The following is an 18445-nucleotide window of genomic DNA, read 5'->3' as shown; positions in this document are numbered from 1 at the left end:
CAAATAATAATACATTTTCTGTACCGGCCAAAGTGCGTGTTCAGTGCGCGGTCAGAGCTGTTTGCGAGAGTCACGAGCAAACCATTGACGTTTCTATGGTAACGCTCCTGCACTCAGATTCGTAGCTTTGTGGTAATAGCAAAAAGAAAGATTTTTTGAACAGCAGAAAAAGTGTAAAAGTATGTAAAAAAGTGACAGGACTGAAACATATACTTTGTTTTATATGTTTTATACTTTTTTTACTTTCGCTTTTTCCGCGCAGCTCTCAGCGGGTGGGACTGTTAGCGTTATTAATAAAGGAACGTGAATGAATGAGACAAAAAAAGAGCGGGACATTCTTGATATTAAAAAGAAAGACAGTATTAAAAACTCAAAGCCGTGAAACAGAACTCAATCCGCTTCTGACTGGATGTTTTCTGCGCGCGAGGTCCGAGTGGAACACGGACAAGCAGAGTAGATTTGTCTTCGGTGGCATGCCTAAAACGGTAAAAATGTCAAAATGTGTCAAAATGCCTGCAACTGGTGTGTATTCACATAAATACAGTCAGCACCGTGCATTATTTTTCACTCACTCAGTCTCTTACACACACACACGTGTGCAGAGAGAGAGAGAGAGAGAACTCTGAAGAGAATTCATCCCTCTCAGGTTGTAAATCAACCTCACAGTAATAGCCCTGCACAATTTTTGACAATTTGTTGCATATTTGTGTATTTTAGTTTCCATGGTCCTAATAAAGTTACTATTATTAAAACGTTATTGAAAACACACACACACACACATTTATTATTATTATTATTATTATTTTTATTTTATTTTTTACTTTGGCTCTTTCGGAAAAATGCATTAACCAAAAATAAAAAAATGGCTCTGGTCAAAAAAGGTTCCCGACCCATCCTAGACTCAGCGCTGCGCTTTTATTTTGATTAGATAATCATAAGCTAAAATAACGAAGGAGTGGCTTCACAACAACTCTGTGTCTGTTCTTGAATGGCCCAGCCAGAGCCCTGACTTAAACCCAATTGAGCATCTCTGGAGAGACCTAAAAATGGCTGTCCACCAACGTTTACCATCCAACCTGACAGAACTGGAGAGGATCTGCAAGGAGGAATGGCAGAGGATCCCCAAATCCAGGTGTGAAAAACTTGTTGCATCTTTCCCAAAAAGACTCATGGCTGTATTAGATCAAAAGGGTGCTTCTACTAAATACTGAGCAAAGGGTCTGAATACTTAGGACCATGTGATATTTAAGTTTTTCTTTTTTAATAAATCTGCAAAAATGTCAACGATTCTGTGTTTTTCTGTCAATATGGGGTGCTGTGTGTACATTAATGAGGAAAAAAAATTAACTTAAATGATTTTAGCAAATGGCTGCAATATAACAAAGAGTGAAAAATTGAAGGGGGTCTGAATACTTTCCGTACCCACTGTATATTAGGGCTGTCAGTCGATTAAAAGTTTTTACATGATGTGTCGATTAATTAATCTTAATCGCAAAATAAATTTTACTGTGAAAATACCCACAAAACATTATTTAAAGCTATTTTTGTGTTAAATTAGAAAGTATCATGTAGACATTACAAATTGTAGCTTTAGAAATAAATATTTTATTTGATTCTACATAAAATGTATTACACATAATCATTTAGGCTAAAACGGCCAAACATAAACTATGGAACATAAAAGAAGATCATTTGAGAAACATCTCAGTATTTTTTGTTCATACAATGAAAGTCACTGGTAACCAAAACAACTTTGTTACCAACTGTCTTCAAAATACCTTTTATGTTCCACGAAAGAAAGGTTTGAAACGACATATGGGTGAGTAAATGATGACAGATTTTTTTTTTTTTTTGGGTGAACAATCCCTTTAATGTTTTTATTATTATTATTTTTATTTTTTTAATGAAATGATAGTCCAAATAAGAAACAAAATCTGCCAGCACAAAATGTCTTAATTCAATTAGTTCAAAACGCGGATTCATTCAGAAACTAAACACCGCTGTGTTGCTGAGGAGACGCACAACAGTTCTGCTGTTGCTTTAAAGGTAATAAGTTATCTGCAAAATTGAGCAAAAACACATAATATTGTGTTTAAAATATAACACAATATTAACTTCTTATTTACTGAACTGTTGTATAAAATCACATTTATATTGCTTTCGCTGCTCGTGTGATATCGTATGATATAAATATGAGACAAAAACTCATACAGGGGCATTTTTTGCACCAATAACTTGAATTTTAGGGTTGTTGCCCTGCATCATATTTGTCAACAGTCAACTGTAAGAAATGTAAGATGATGTACAGGTCTGGGGGCGGGGCCAGTGCATTAACTATATATATATACCTCACTGTAAAAATTTTCTCCTATTTTATAAAAACATAAGTTCAGTTGCTGCCTTAAATTTTTAAGTACAATCAACTTGTTAAAGTAATTTCAACCTATGCAAATTACATTAAACTGACTTTAAAAATCAAGTTTTATTTAATATAACTTAAAAAAAAAAAATTTGAAATTGCTCAACTTATTTTGAGGAGTTAAAGTAATGTAAAAACATAAGTTGCCATGACTTTAGCTTTTACCTGTAGTAAAAAATTACTGTAATGCAGTTATGGCTAATGGATTTCATGTCTTTATAAACAAATTATTTTTTTGCATGTTGCAACGCTGACCTACTTTCTTTTTAACAACAAACATTCATTCAACATCAGGTCACTGATTCAGAGCCACAACCCAGATACATTTATGTCAATCAATCTGTGAGTCTGGTGACCTGTTTCATGGAACGAGTCGATGACAGAACCGCCATCAAGAGTGAATATACTGTAAAGAAATAAATCACAACATTTACTCCATCACAAGTCACGTCCAGAATCAGAACCCCTCAAACCATTAGCGAGTGTTTGTCACATAGTACAGTTTCTACGTGCATGGCTTTCATTTCCAGAGGAAATATATAAATGCAGGAAGCAGAATTTATTAATAGCACTTTACTTTTACATTCACTCACTCCACTGTTGTTTTGGCTACATATTAGTCAATATGGCTCCTATTTTGTAAGTTGCTTTGGATTGAAACATCTGCTAAATGCATAAAAGTAAATATTAATTTCTTTATACTAAAGAAACAGAAAAGGAGGATGTCCCAGCAGCTTTTTTCCACACAACAAAAGTTAATTATTATCTGTAATGGCAACCAAGCTTCAAAATAAGACTATTAAATTATCATCAAAGTAATCCATATGACAGACTCACAAATCATGCCAATTTTTTAAGAATGAGATGCAAATGAGATTTAAAAACTACTTATGATACTATGATGGTGCTTTTCTCATGCTTGACAGTATAAAACACTGTACAAAAAAAAGAGAAGCTCTATAATTCAATTGGTGTTACAAAGAAGAAAGAAAATCATATTACTTTGGAGTTACATGAAGTTGAGTGAATGGCAACAAAACTGTTCATTTTTAGGTGAAATACTCCATTAATGTCCTACTTTGGCTCTCGCTGACTGTGTTGGGGGGAAAATTCCCTCCAAAACCTAATTGGTAGCCTTCAACCCAACGTTCCCCAGGACCTCTGAATCAGCACATCTCTAATTGCATGTTTGTGTTGTTGGTTTTTAGGGCTTGGGGGGAACTGAGCTCTTCTGAGGTTGTTTAAAACCACAATTTGCCCTGTCATGTGACTTTACACCCGCTGGTTGGCACCTCAGTAAAGAGAAAAATAAAGCTTAGAAAAACATGAACCCAGATGTTTCTTGTAGAAACTGACCAGAAATCACAGTACTATCTGTATTCATCCTTGCAGTAAGCACATCAATGAAGAACTATATAAAACTGATAGTTATGACTGCAAGTTCTGATTTAATGAAAAGTTGTTTATAAACACTTTATGTGCTATAGAAACAAATCCATCATAAAGGCAATTTAACTTGGCCAAAATTTGAGTTGATAATAACGCTTCCTCCTGTTGTCTCTCTCATCAAAATCCAGCCACATATTTGTTTAGAGCTGTTTTGGACTGTTTTTGCTTGTAAACAGTGCTTGATCTGTGCAGATTTCTCTCCTGATTCAGACCAGACCACTTTTTCACTGGAGGAAGCGTTATTATGGATTCTGGATTTGTTTCAGCTTTTGTCTTCTCCAGATGTTAACTGATGGACTGGAGTGCTGTGGATTACTTGTGGATTATTGTGATGTTTTTATCAGCTGTTTGGACTCTCATTCTGACGGCACCCATTCACTGCAGAGCATCTGTTGCTGAGACACTGATGCAATGCTACATTTCTCCAAACCTGATGAAGAAACAAACTCATCTACAGCTTGGATGACTTGAGGGTGAGCACATTTTCAGCAAATTTTCATTTTTGAGTGAACTGTTCCTTAAATGCACCGAGCTTTATAAAAGCAATAAACCACTCAATAGTTAAAGGGAGTATTAGGCATGACAAAAACACCCCATAGCTGTGGTAAAATCACAGTTATGTACTGCTTCAATGTAAATATGATCAGGGTGACGGATGATCATCACATGATCTTCATTTTTGGATGAACTACTTCATTCATGTGGCCTTGGTTAAAAAAGGACTTCATTTCTTAGGGCCAATTTATTCCAAAAACCCCATGAATGCTGATGGTTTGTGTGAAGGCTCTTTGTATCTAACAAAAAGTAAAGACAATCTCCTTTTCTGATTTGTAAAAGGCAAGCTTTATATCTGTACAAATCTCAAATGTTGTCTATTAATTCTCACATCTGAATCGATCGAGAATAGCCGACTTGTTGAACGCTGAATCAATCCAAGCGGCTGACTATGTCTCAACTCACTGAATATTCGTGAGCATAAACAGCTGCCCTATTGAATGCGTTTTAAAGAACGCTGAACTGAATGGCTGACTCCTTTATTCTGTGAGTGCATGTTGACATGCACATCTCTTTGCACGACCATCGTGAGAACTCGATTTGTGTTTAAGCCACCATTGAACTTCGTTGGTTCATCTCTTTAGATATGACTGCAGAGATCAGTTCAAATCCAACCTGTTATAAACACCGTAACAGAGTTGACTAGATGATTGTTGGAGCCAGTCACCAATATTAAAGTGCTCTGTGTTCAGCTTTATCAATGTAATTTGGAACATAACGTCCATTACACTGGAAAAAAAGTTGGTGTAGGATTTACTTTGAAACTATTTTCAGTCATAAATTGCTAGGAAATTTCACAAATAATTAGAAAGACTGAAATAGCATTTTCTCGTAAAACGTACTCCAATAATTTAATGTAGCCTATATATCACTATAAAAGATTACTTGATGAATACCAGAAAAAGACACCTAAAAATAGTTTAAAACGATTATTTAGACCAGCATTTCCATTTCATTCATTAGATATTTATTGTCAGTAAGGTTCAAGTACTCATATGAAACTGGATATCATTTAGCCAAACTAAGGAACAAGTTATCAAGTTCAAATTTTGAACAGTATGCCATTATTAGTCCGCCCAAAAATTTAAATTTGCTGAAAATGTCCTCATCAGGTGATCCAAGATGTAGATCATTTTGTTTCTTCATCAGATTTGGAGAAATGTAGCATTGCATCACTTGCTCAGCAATGGATGCTCTGCAGTGAATGGGTGCCGTCAGAATGAGAGTCCAAACAGCTGATAAAAACATCACACCACACCACTTAGTTAACGTTTTGAGAAGACAAAAGCTGTGTGTTTGTAAGAAACAATATCATTTTGACGGTTTTAACTTCAAACCGTTGCTTCTGACTAAAATACGAGTCCATAATCCAGTGAAAAAGTTCATCTCCTGTTGCCTCTCACATCAAAATCAACACACATATTTGTTTAGAGCTGTTCTGGACTATTTTGGCTTGTAAACGGTGCTTGATCTGTGCAGATTTCTCTCCTGATTCAGACCAGACCACTTTTTCACTGGAGGAAGCATTATTATGGATTATGGACTCATTTTAGCAAAGGTCTGAAATTAAAAACATCCTAATTGATTGATTTGTTTTTTACAAACACGCAGCTTTTGTCTTCTCCAGATGTTAACTGATGGACTGCAGTGGTGTGGATTACTTGTGGATTATTGTGATGTTTTTATAAGCTGTTTGGACTCTCATTCTGATGGCACCCATTCACTGCAGAGCATCTATTGCTGAGCAAGTGATGCAATGCTACATTTCTTCAAATCTGATGAAGAAACAAACTCATCCTAATCTTGGTTGGCCTGAGGGTGAGCACATTTTCAGCAAATTTAAATTTTTGGGTGAACTATTCCTTTAATACTGTTAATTAACCTGAAATGCAACACAACCTTTAAGCTAACAGTATCTATTTGTAAACATTTTCTTTCATCATTGAGCAAAGTCTATAACTTAATAGTATTATAAGGGTTACACAGACAAAAACGTACTGATTTTGCCTCAGCAATGTGTTCACAAACTGCTCACACAAATCTGGTGTGTAAATTAAATAAATGAACGGTTGCTATCAAACTGCAAATGCCTGTGGTTGCTGAAACCTATAGAGAATGCATATGACAGCTGTGTTTAACCAGGACTGGACACAATTCATGAATCATCTGCACGTCAAAAAACACTTTATGCAGAAATCAGCAAAAGAACTTTCCCACCAAATCCCCCTTCAACCTCTAGCACATATATCAACCACATATGACACATAAGATTTGTCTCTTGGGTCAAGGGACCAATTCTGCATTGCATATATTCAGCATGATGTGTATATGGATTAAGTTTTAGGTTAAAAGTGTAGGCTTTTAAAACACAATTTCAATTTAATCATCCATTGTAATAATCCATTTCAATTTACTAGTTCATTTGTAATGGTCCTGCGGTGTTGTCTCATGAGAGGTGATTCTAATTATGAAAGACTTAAAATTATGTTTATAGCAGTCTGAGATGCACTATAGAATGTTGCACCACATGATATGTTAACTTCCCGAAAGCATTTTCATGTGAACCATGAAATACTACCCTATTTCCAATTCCCAAATCTGCCAATATGCTGTTAACTCACACGCTATTGAATTACATGCAGCTGTCGTATCGTGTGAAGGGAAGCTCAGGAATCTTGGGATACGGTCATCTGTTTGGCCCACATGTTCTTTACACATAACAGCCTAATTTAATGCCACGGTTGAGGAAGATCCTGAACATTCATGCTGGGGAATTACAGGAATGGATCCTCTGAAGTGAATGGGTGCCGTCAGAATGAGAGTCCAAACAGCTGATAAAAACATCACAATAATCCACAAGTAATCCACACCACTCCAGTCCATCAGTTAACATCTGGAGAAGACAAAAGCTGCGTGTTTGTAAGAAACAAATCCATCATTGAGACGTTTTTAACTTCAAACTGTTGCTTCTGGCTAAAATATGAGTCCATAAAACATAATAACGCTTCCTCCGGTGAAAACGTTCATCTCCTGTTGTCTCTCACATCAAAATGCACCTACATATTTGTTTAGAGCTGTTTAGAGCCGTTTTGGCTTGTAAACAGTGCTTGATCTGTGCAGATTTCTCTCCTGATTCAGAGGAAGTGCTATTATTGATTATGGACTTGTATTTTGTCCACACAAGCAATTGTTTGAAGTTAAAAACATCTTGATGGATTTGTTTCTTTTGTCTTCTCCAGACGTTAACTGATGGACTGGAGTGGTGTGGATTACTTGTGGATTATTGTGATGTTTTTATCAGCTGTTTGGACTCTCATTCTGACGGCACCCATTCACTGCAGAGCATCCATTGCTGAGACAGTGATGCAATGCTACATTTCTCCAAATCTGATGAGTAAACAAACTCATCTACATCTTGGATGGTCTGAGGGTGAGCACATTTCAGCATTTTTTTTATTTTTAGGTGAACTATTCCTTTAAGATGCAACACCAGCTGAAATCGGCTGATGTCAACCAGAGCAGCCTCATGCGCACAAACCCAGAATCACAAGTGACTGAATCACAAATATCAACCAGGAGGTGAATCATGGATGTGTTACATAACATGCTTTAGCTGTGCTTGAGGGACTCTTGAGTGAATCACAGGGGAATTTGGGGTGAGGAAAGTAATGAGCCTGTCTAATCCTACCACGAAGACAACTGAGAGCTTAATGTTATTATTGCTGTCAGCGCCATTCCCGAAACTGTGATCAAACAACTCCAGATGATAATGCATTGTCAAAGAAATACTTTCCAGAGTCAATAAACTGATAAAAAGGGAGGAATACGAGCCATATCTAGAAACCAGAATATCACATGGACTCTTTTGACCGATGAGTGTAAGCAACCAAGTTTTGCACAGCATGCTCATTTTCTCCAAAAAAAAAAAAACATTTTGGTTTCTTAATGCGGCTACGAATTGAGAGTCTGTGGCGATTCCATCAGGCCATTCATATGTTGAGGGCTCCTCGGTGGCCAAATGAAGCGATTCAGAGGCTTTTGTCTAGCAGTAAATGAGCACAGCACAAAGAGCTATCTGTAAAGTCTTGAATGTGCTCCACAGGCCCGCTGCCAAAAACTTCAAGCCTTTCGACTCCCTTTAAAGCCACATTACCAATAACTTTCACTCAGACAGTTCAAACCGAGACCACGGAAATGTGGAAAAAAGCGACCCTCTTCATTTCTGTGGCAAATGAGTACAGTCGGGGTTCAAAGGTTTCACAAAAATCGTGACTATTTGAGCGTATTTGACTTAAAACGACGCAGCGAGTTTTGAAACAGTCAAAGCCAGGAAATACGAGTGAAGGAGGACCGTAGATATCATTTCACGCAGGGGTTTAAGATCTGGCCAGTAAGAACAACCAACGAACACAATGAAGAAAAATAGCAACTAAAAAGACTCCATCCAAGAGCGGCAGATAACAGGAAATGGTTTATATACTCGAAAAATGACACTACATTCCCCTTAAATAATGTTTAAAACCCCATTAATTCTCAAACAAGGGTATGTTTAGATTAGGGTTGTGACGGTGAGGAAATTTTCCCACCGGTTAATAATATTGCCAAACAGGCGCTTTTGCATTTCGTTTCGAAACTAAATCATCCGCGATCGTCTTGTCTGTCTCACCTCACCTCACTCTTCTTGTCAGTTAGCTCGACTCACTCTCCTCACTGGAGAAATGAAATCTGATCTGTGATGCGACTGTCGTTCGGCACGCTGCATTGAGCAGCCGCGTTCAGTTTTTAATTGTAGTGTCTGTTCTTTTACTGTACTAAAAGATTTTTATTTCTATAAAAAAATCAAAACGACGGTGGGGGTCGGTGACGCAGTGGGCAAGTGACGTAACCGGTGTTGCGGCTTAACACCAGTATCACCGTCAACACCGTCTATCACGGCAAGCCTAGTTTAGATGATACATCATGCATCTGAAATGTGTCAAAAAACTATTTTCACTCATAAATGGCTAGTAAATTTTATCATTGCATACAAAACAAAAAAATTTAAGTAACACGTTGCATAAAATACGAGATTTTGAAGTAGATGAGTTTTGTGTTTTCTTGTTAAACACACTCTTACAACTTCGAAAAATCAGTGTAGTTTATACAGTTATAAACATTATCGCAGCTATCAGTGAGGAGGAGTTGTGTGTTATTTACACATGAGAGCAAAGAATAAACATTGAATACTGATGTGGAATGTGACAAACACGTCAAGATGAGGTTATTAATGTGATATTTTACGACTCTAAATGATGCTCATCCAATCAGAATTTACAGTCTGAACTCCTCGGACAAATCCTCAATGCAGCAACCAATCATGTCCCTTTATTCATATGATTGACAGGTTTCCCTACCACCTGTATGAAATGTCTTGATTCCTCTTGTTTTGACCCAGAAATGTAAAAATGACTGATTCTTGTTTACATTTTTGTTACTCGTATATGTCCTGGTTACTGTTCTTGGCGTTCAGCAATATAAACAGGTCAACCGGGAAAAACATATCGATTTATTTCCACTGTTTCCCATCGATATGGTCCACACAGCAATGCTGAATGGTGTCATGGAAAAACTGTACAATGAATATGTGCTATAATGCAAAGTGAATCATTTCAACGAGGCTTTTCACACGTTCAACGCAAACTAATGCATAAATCACAATTTTACATCAAAAGCAATTTAAACAACAATCATGGCTAAGAGTTTTAAAATTTTTAAGCCTTTTGTAGGGATTTTGATGTTAATTATACCGTCTAGTCTTGACAGCCGTCAACCAGTAGTGTCTCTATTTAATAACATTACATAATGCCAAAAATCTGGGTAAAAAACATCCCAAGCTGTCCTCGGCCACTTAAAAACTATGACAAATGAAAAAAATTATTGCAAACGAAGAGGTAGATCTTTCTATTGAGCCGTTCTTCATAAATAACAGGTCTACCCTTTAGTCTTCTCACTGACATTTGGATTGGAAAGGCCAAAGACAGCCACTGAAGTCTGGAGATTTCAGTAGCGCTAATATACTAATTTATAAATCTCTAACGAACACTTTTGAGCTCCTTGCCAGCTCAATCACGTGGCTCTGAAACGATTCAGGGCAAGGCCACAAATTCGACTCGCTCTTGCTCCTCTTGTCTTGTGAATGGCCCTTTGATGCCCAAATGTGAGGGAAATTGGCCATGCTTGAGCAAGCATTCCCACTCAGCACCACCGCCTCCATATCATTTCATATCTTAACTCACAATGCTCCTCTTTGTGTGCTGTGATTATGAGGAGAAACAAATAAACATGATGGACAGGACCAGTGAACCACTTCTGGGAGAAGCGAGGAGATAAAGATTACAAGAGCAACAACTATGCAGGACACATCATGCCATCTTTGTTTCTTTAGCGTTACGCTGCACGGTCAAACACCTGAAGGTGACCTTTGGTTTGACCTTTCCGTCACAACACCTTGAACAAATCACAGAGCTTCAGAAACAAGATCTCGCTTTGCGTTATTTCTCAGCTGAATGCCTTTGAGCTAAAATTTTTACATGAGATTTTAAGTTAATATTTCAATAATTTAACAAAACATTTGCAAGTTCACGGTTCTCTGATGTCGAATAATGGTCACATGACATGCAGGTAGAAGAATAAAATATATATTTTTTTAATGTAAAAAATTTATCTTTTTTTATTTTTCATTTTATATTTTATGATTTATCAGCTTTTCATCAACTCCAGGCAGTAGACGTGACACGCTTGCAAGTTCCCAACAAAAATCACGTTCACTTTAAGTGTTAAGGGTCAAATGTAAAGCTGATAGAAGAGTGTAAGTCATAACACTTCACAATTAAAATGGAAATTAAAGAATTATGTTTGTTACGGTCCGGATAGAAGGTGTACAGATAGATCAACCTTAAAATCAACATGAAATGCCATTTGCAACTCATTTAACTTCAATAATGTGATTCATTTTTGAGATAACCAGAACAAGAAAAAGATTGGTGGGAGGAGCTTGATAGTATCCATCAGGAATTTATGGGGGGGGGCGGAAGCGGGCGTTTTTATATTTAAAAAGTCAGGAGGGATTGAAAGAGTCATTTCAGAAGTGGAATGTTTTGATAAAAGATTACAACATTTTTCTTTGGAACAACATGCACTGATGAATCATTACACACAATGAGATAAGACAAGAGACATGCGTTAAGGAGCAAAATAGGGTAAAATTGGATTTCATGTTGACTTTAGGAAAAACACACTGGCACACTGCGGGAGAGGAGCAGCAACAGACACAAGACAGAAATTAGTTCTGACCAACAGATGACACATTTTCCTTCGAAACGTGACAAACCATGAAACAACCACCAAGTCAAACAACCACAACCACACCCAGAGATTTTAAATATATAAACTCTCCTGTGAATCAAATCAAAACATTTCATTACAAGCCAATACGATGCTTGTGCTGTTCTGGATGTTGTCAACACTGAGGCAGTGCTGGCAGAATGTAAAAGTGACTAAATCTTTCCAGAATTAATAAAATGACCGTCCACGAGAGAATGAAAACAGCTACAGTATAAGAACTGAGGCTATAGTTCAGTTTGTGGAACACTTGTTAGGATCAATTCTAACGCACTGTAAGCAATTTATATAGCACATTTCATACACAGTGGTAATTTAAAGTGCTTTACATAACAATGAATCATAACTGTGGGCTAACTAACAAATGCAAGTGGGCTTGGCCCCTAATTTAAATATATTCAATTCATTGATTCATTTTGATAAACTGCATGTAAAAACTAAACACTGGTCGCTTTTTGTGGACAACACCATAATAAAAGCCATATAAATAGACAAACTATTTTTAATACGATGTCTTTGCAGGCTGCACACAAACACACAGCATGATATGTCTATTCTGAATCACTGACAAACGACTCATATGAACTGGTTCTTTTAACGAGTCAATCAAAAAGAACAAGTTATATTTGAATCTTTAGTTTATATTTCGTTTTTATTTTTTCTCACAATTGCGAGTTTATATCGTGCGATTGCAAGATCTCACAATTCTGATTTTTTTCCCCCTCCAAATTTCAAGTTCTAAGCTTGCAATTAAGTATACATCTTTACATCTCTTTAAAGGGGTCATATGATGCGATTTCAAGTTTTCCTTTCAGCTGAGGTAGATTTTTATCACTAAGAACATTTAAACTATAACTGAATGTATTTAAAGAAAGAGCAACTTGTTCAGTAAACCATTTAAAAAAAAAAAAATTTTCCCCCTGCTGTACCGAAATCATACCGAACCGTGACGTTAAAACCGAGGTACGTACCGAACCGTCATATTTGTGTACCGTTACACCCCTAATGTACAGTATTTGAAAAATAATGTGTTTTTTGAACATTAAAGCATGTCAACATATTCTGTTACACCAAATACACAAAATAATGATCTTTAAAAAAGCATCATATGACCCTTTTAAATCTTTACTTTACCTGTTTATATATCGCAAATGAGACCTTTTCTCACAATTGTAAATTATAAACTCATAATTGCAAGTTTACTGATTTGTTCCTCAGAATTTCAAGTTATAAATACATATTTATACATCTTTTCTTTAAATCTTTAGTTTACGTGTCTATAATTCGCAATTCTGACTTTTTCCCTCACAATTAAGAGTATATATTTTGCAATCGCAAGTAATAAACTCATAATTGCACATTTAAATCTCACAACTCAATGTTTTTCTCAGAATTGTGAGTCCATAGTATGTTGTTATTTTCTCCATGGAACATAAAAGAGAATTTGGCATTTGAATCAATGTGTCATATTCTGTATAACACAAAAGCAGCCATTCACAAATCTGTAAAATATCCAAAGAATCAAACGTTTAGAGTAACAGTACAGCCTGTGAGTTTGTCTAACTATGGATTACATGCAGCTGCATTGCAGGACTTCATTGAGGAGGCCCCTCATTCACTGCTTTATTCTCCTCAGGATGTCCCAACTCACTGGACCTACTTCACGTTAACAGTCTCTGGAGTCACACAAAGACACGGCCGATGAACTAGACACACAAAGCCAGCGCTGTGAGAGAGAACAAACCAATGCTCTCACACGTTCTCACACTGTCAGCTGCGGCGGGCCGAATCAAGCCGGTTCTGTTTTCGTCTGCTTTTTCACTCCCGCCAGCTTCCTCCAAACATTTCTGGAGAACTCACTTCTGTGGAAAACGAGCTTGAGTTCATGTCGTAAAAAACAAAGGATGAAACGGCATTGACTTAACGAGGAAATGCTTTTGGACTTCAAAGCATAAATAAAAACAAGATGTTGGCTTGCAAGATATCACCAGGAGTATTTAAAGCAGTAGTTCAGCCAAATTTACTTGCCCTCGTTTCATTCCAAATCTATGTTATGGAAGCTTGTTTCCACTGCAACTTTTTTAGCTTATATTAGATTTTTTTTTCTCACATTTGCAAGTTTATATCTCACATTTAAGCTATCATCTCATAAATTTGAGTTTAGATCTTTATTATTTCATTTTTTTTATATCTTTAATTCACATTTTTATTTCTCGCAATTGCAAATTAACATCTCGCCATTCTGATTTTTTCTCATAATAGCAAGTTTATATCTCCCAATTGCAAGTTTTTAAACTTGTAATTTTGGGTTTAAATCTTGAAATTCAGATTTTTCCTCCGAAACTGTAAGTTATAAACTCACAATTGAACGTTTACATCTTTATATCTCATATTATTATTTTACATGTTTATATCTCGCAACTGTGAGTTAACATTTTGCACTTTTTTCCTCATAACGGGTGAGTTATAAAGTCGCACTTGTACATTTACAACTTTATAACGTATATCTTTATATATTTAGTTTACATCTTTATATCTCGCATTTGAGTTCATCTCGCAATTCAGATTTTTTTCTCTCAATTCTGACTTTTTTTATAAGAATTGCAAATTATAAACTCACAACTGGAAGTTTACATCTTTACATCTCTTATCTATAGCATGCATCTTTAGTTTACATCTTTACGTCTCAATTTCAAGTTAACATCTTGCAATTCTAAGGTTGCAATTCAGTTTCTGAGTTTGCATTCCGCAATTCTCTTTTTTTCCTCAGAAATGCGATAAAAAAGGTCAGAATTGCGAGATAAAAAGTTTACTTCTTTATTCTGTGGCAGAAATAAGCATTCATAGTATGTCGCTGTTTAATTAATGGAGCTTTTATGTTTAGAAGAATATTTGAATTATGCATTAAGATTCTTCAGAACATCTACGTTTGTGTTGCTTTAAGTTTAAATGCTACAGTTACTGTGCTGAAACTAAAAACAGGTTAATCGGATAACCAAGTGATGAGGCAGATTCCTGAGGTCTGAACATGAACAGACAGACAGAGAGAGCGTTCATCCTTGTCTCAGTGCTCGCCCATCTGGCCTACAGCCCTTCTTAGTGTCCCAAAGCCCATAATTCAGTCGGGAGCTTTTAAATAGTGGTAAACATCCGTGGAAGTGGCGCCTCTCTCTCCTCTTCTGCCTGCTTCAGAGTGGAAACCCAGAGAGCCGACACAATACACACTACTCTACTCGCTCAACATCTATGCAAACATCTGCAGGACACATTATACAAGACTTTACACTGAGATTAAGCACAACTGTTGATGAATGAAGGGTCAGGGAAAGCAGAGAAAAGCAAATCTGAATGCAAACTAAATGCAACTAATCATATAATTGTGCATTGTAAAACTACACACTTGTACTTTTGTCAAAGTTTGCACATCCAATCAAACTCTTCAGTATTTTGGTGCAAATTCATCTATTGGTGAAATTCAATCTACTTGGTAGAAGCTTGTCAAATTAGCTGAATCTCACATAAATGTATCTAAAGATTTAGATACTTGAATTGGAAAACCAAAATGTTGACGTGGATAGTTACATTGAATATGACATTCAATGCCATGTCTTTATTAATTTAAGACTTTCTGCTCTTATTTAAGATCGTTCTAAGGCCTTCATTTGTGGAAGGGCAAATTAAGACCTTTTTATGACTTGCAGAAACCCTGAAACAAAAAACCCTTCCCGTATGGTTTGTTGTTGGTGTCAACGTTGTACATCCAATCAAACTCTTCTGTATTTTGATGCAAATTTATCTACAGTTTGGAGGAAGCTTATAAAATTAGACACATTTCAACATGGACAGGTTATATGAACTCGGTCCCAGAGACCCCAAAATTTGGCAGATTACTATTCAGGACAACTTCTGTAAGTGTGCCAAGTTTTATTATTGTCCTACAAACAACAGAGGAAAAAAAAGAAGAAAACTAACGAATGCTCTCAGCCTCAAAAACCATACATGAAACTATATTATATAATGAAATTATATTTGTTGTTGGTGTCAACGTTGTACATCCAATCAAACTCTTCTGTATTTTGATGCAAATTTATCTACAGTTTGGAGGAAGCTTATAAAATTAGACACATTTCAACATGGACAGGTTATATGAACTCGGTCCCAGAGACCCCAAAATTTGGCAGATTACTATTCAGGACAACTTCTGTAAGTGTGCCAAGTTTTATTATTGTCCTACAAACAACAGAGGAAAAAAAGAAGAAAACTAACGAATGCTCTCAGCCTCAAAAACCATAAATGAAACTATATTATATAATGAAATTATATATTTTTTTTATACTTTTTGTACAGTTCTGGTTCTGGATGTCCAATGTAAAACCTGTGTCCTAAAGCAAAACCAGATTAAAACAACCGTTGATGAACGACGGGTCAGAGACAGCAGGGAACAACAATCAAATCCAACTAATCATATAACTGTGCATCGTACAATAACGTGTTAACATTCAAAAGGTAAGACCAAAAAAATTGTCAAAATCTGTACATCCAATCAAACTCTTCAGTATTTTGGTGCAAATTAATTTGCCACTTGGTAGAATCTCATTAAATTAGACATAAGTCAACACTGAAAACCTCAACTCAAAAACCACCAACAAAATCTCATTATACAGGTGCATCTCAATAAATTCTCGGTTCTCTCGGTTGGTTGTGCATCTTTTTCTTCCACACTTTTTCCTTCCACTCAACTTTCTGTTAACATGCTTGGATACAGCACTCTGTGAACAGCCAGCTTCTTTGGCAATGAATGTTTGTGGCTTACCCTCCTTGTGAAGGGTGTCAATGATTGTCTTCTGGACAACTGTCAGATCAGCAGTCTTCCCCATGATTGTGTAGCCTAGTGAACCAAACTGAGAGACCATTTTGAAGGCTCAGGAAACCTTTGCAGGTGTTTTGAGTTGATTAGCTGATTGGCATGTCACCATATTCTAATTTGTTGAGATAGTGAATTGGTGGGTTTTTGTTAAATGTGAGCCAAAATCATCACAATTAAAAGAAGCAAAGACTTAAACTACTTCACTCTGTGTGCACTGAATTTATTTAGTACACGAGTTTCACAATTTGAGTTGAATTACTGAAATAAATGAACTTTTCCACAACATTCTAATTTATTGAGATGCACCTGTATATACATTTTTAAATGGTTTTTTTATGCTAACAATGCAGGTTCTGGATACCCAGTTTAAAACTGAATCAAACCCAGTTGAGAACCAGTGATTTCAGTTATAAGCAAAGAAAAAAAGACATGCTATTTGGGTTTGCATTATCATAAAGTGATTAGCTCATTGAAAACAAGCAATCCTAATGAAGAGCATCGCTAACGTAGACCAGATTGAAACTCGTTTTAACCACAGATGAGACCATGGAAAATTCTATTTCCTTCTATTTTCAAACAGAATCGAGTTTGCAGCCAACAAAACACCGAACTGCTGTCAAACTACAGTCTCTTGTACAGACACTGCTCTTGTTTAGTCGGAGTTTGATTGGTTTCTGTTGGTCACGGCTGACATCAAATGCGCTCGCGGTAATAAATCTCTTTAGTCTAATCCATAATCTCACTTCTCAGAGCTGCTCAGTTACCTGGACTAACACTGACCACCTTTAAACGAGTCAGACACGAAGAAACACAACGACTTTGAACAGAAACTCAGAAAGAGAGACGTGCGTTATATTTCGCGCGTCCGTTCTGAGGTAAACCGTCGCTGTCTTGAGGCGAAAAACGCTCAAACTTTCAAACTAACGTTACAGCGCGAGTGAAATTTAATGAAGTCGGTTTTCAAGTTTACTTACCCATTTTTTCAAGCGTCCCAGCACTTCTTCTGCTGCAGTCGCGTCAACTGTTGAGCGTTTAATAATAATAACGGATAACGGAACGCAGACTGACGCGCCAACGCTGAGAGGAGGTGCTCGAGCGCGTGACGTCAGCAGCAGGGATCACCCACGCCCCGCCCCCCGCCCAGTCTGTAATAAGGGCTGCTAAAATAAAGAAATAAATATATATAATGCAAAATCAGATAATACAGTCTGACTAGTAATAATAATACTTATTATGATGATGAATAAGATTATTATTATTATTACATCATGTATTGTATATGTATCAGGTATGATGTTATGTCTCTAATACATGCAGTCCACAACATAACCAGTTAATTTAGTGTTAATATTATTTTTAATATAATGTCAAATGTCAACCATTAGCTAACTAATTTATAAGTTGACTAATAATAATAATTATTATTATTATTAATATTGATATTTATTATAATAATAATAATTATTATTATTAATAAGATTATTATTTCATCAGATATTTTATATATTTTATTAGCTATGAGACTATGTCTCTTACACATGCAGTTCAGATATGATCAATTAATTTAGTGTAATTTTAAAAAAATAAAAAGCTTGAATGCTAACCATTAGTTGGCTAATTTATAAGCTGACTAATAATAATAATATTAATAATAATTTAATGTAAATTATATTTAAATGTCAAGTTATAAATTAGTTAACTAATTTATAAACGTATTAATGATTATAATACTAATGATTATGCTGCTGATGATGATGATTATGATGATTAATACG

The 18445-nt window shown here is 36.0% G+C and overlaps 1 protein-coding gene across 1 annotated transcript in view; it reads right to left on the bottom strand.

The window, feature by feature from the left end:
* The window catches only part of gpm6bb (glycoprotein M6Bb), a 48563-nt gene extending 30821 nt beyond the window's left edge, over positions 1–17742 (bottom strand). The window contains exon 1 of the mRNA XM_016489762.1: positions 17645–17742. Within this exon, the coding sequence (XP_016345248.1) occupies positions 17645–17648 (4 nt within the window). The 5' untranslated portion in view covers positions 17649–17742. The remainder of the gene's footprint in view (positions 1–17644) is intronic.
* Positions 17743–18445: the final 703 nt, after the last annotated feature.

The sequence above is a fragment of the Sinocyclocheilus anshuiensis genome, unplaced genomic scaffold, assembly GCF_001515605.1.
Source record: "Sinocyclocheilus anshuiensis isolate Anshui unplaced genomic scaffold, SAMN03320099.WGS_v1.1 scaffold394, whole genome shotgun sequence".
Classification (NCBI taxonomy): domain Eukaryota; kingdom Metazoa; phylum Chordata; class Actinopteri; order Cypriniformes; family Cyprinidae; genus Sinocyclocheilus; species Sinocyclocheilus anshuiensis.
Note: the sequence above shows the minus strand (reverse complement) of the source record. Positions and strands in the feature narration are given on the sequence as shown.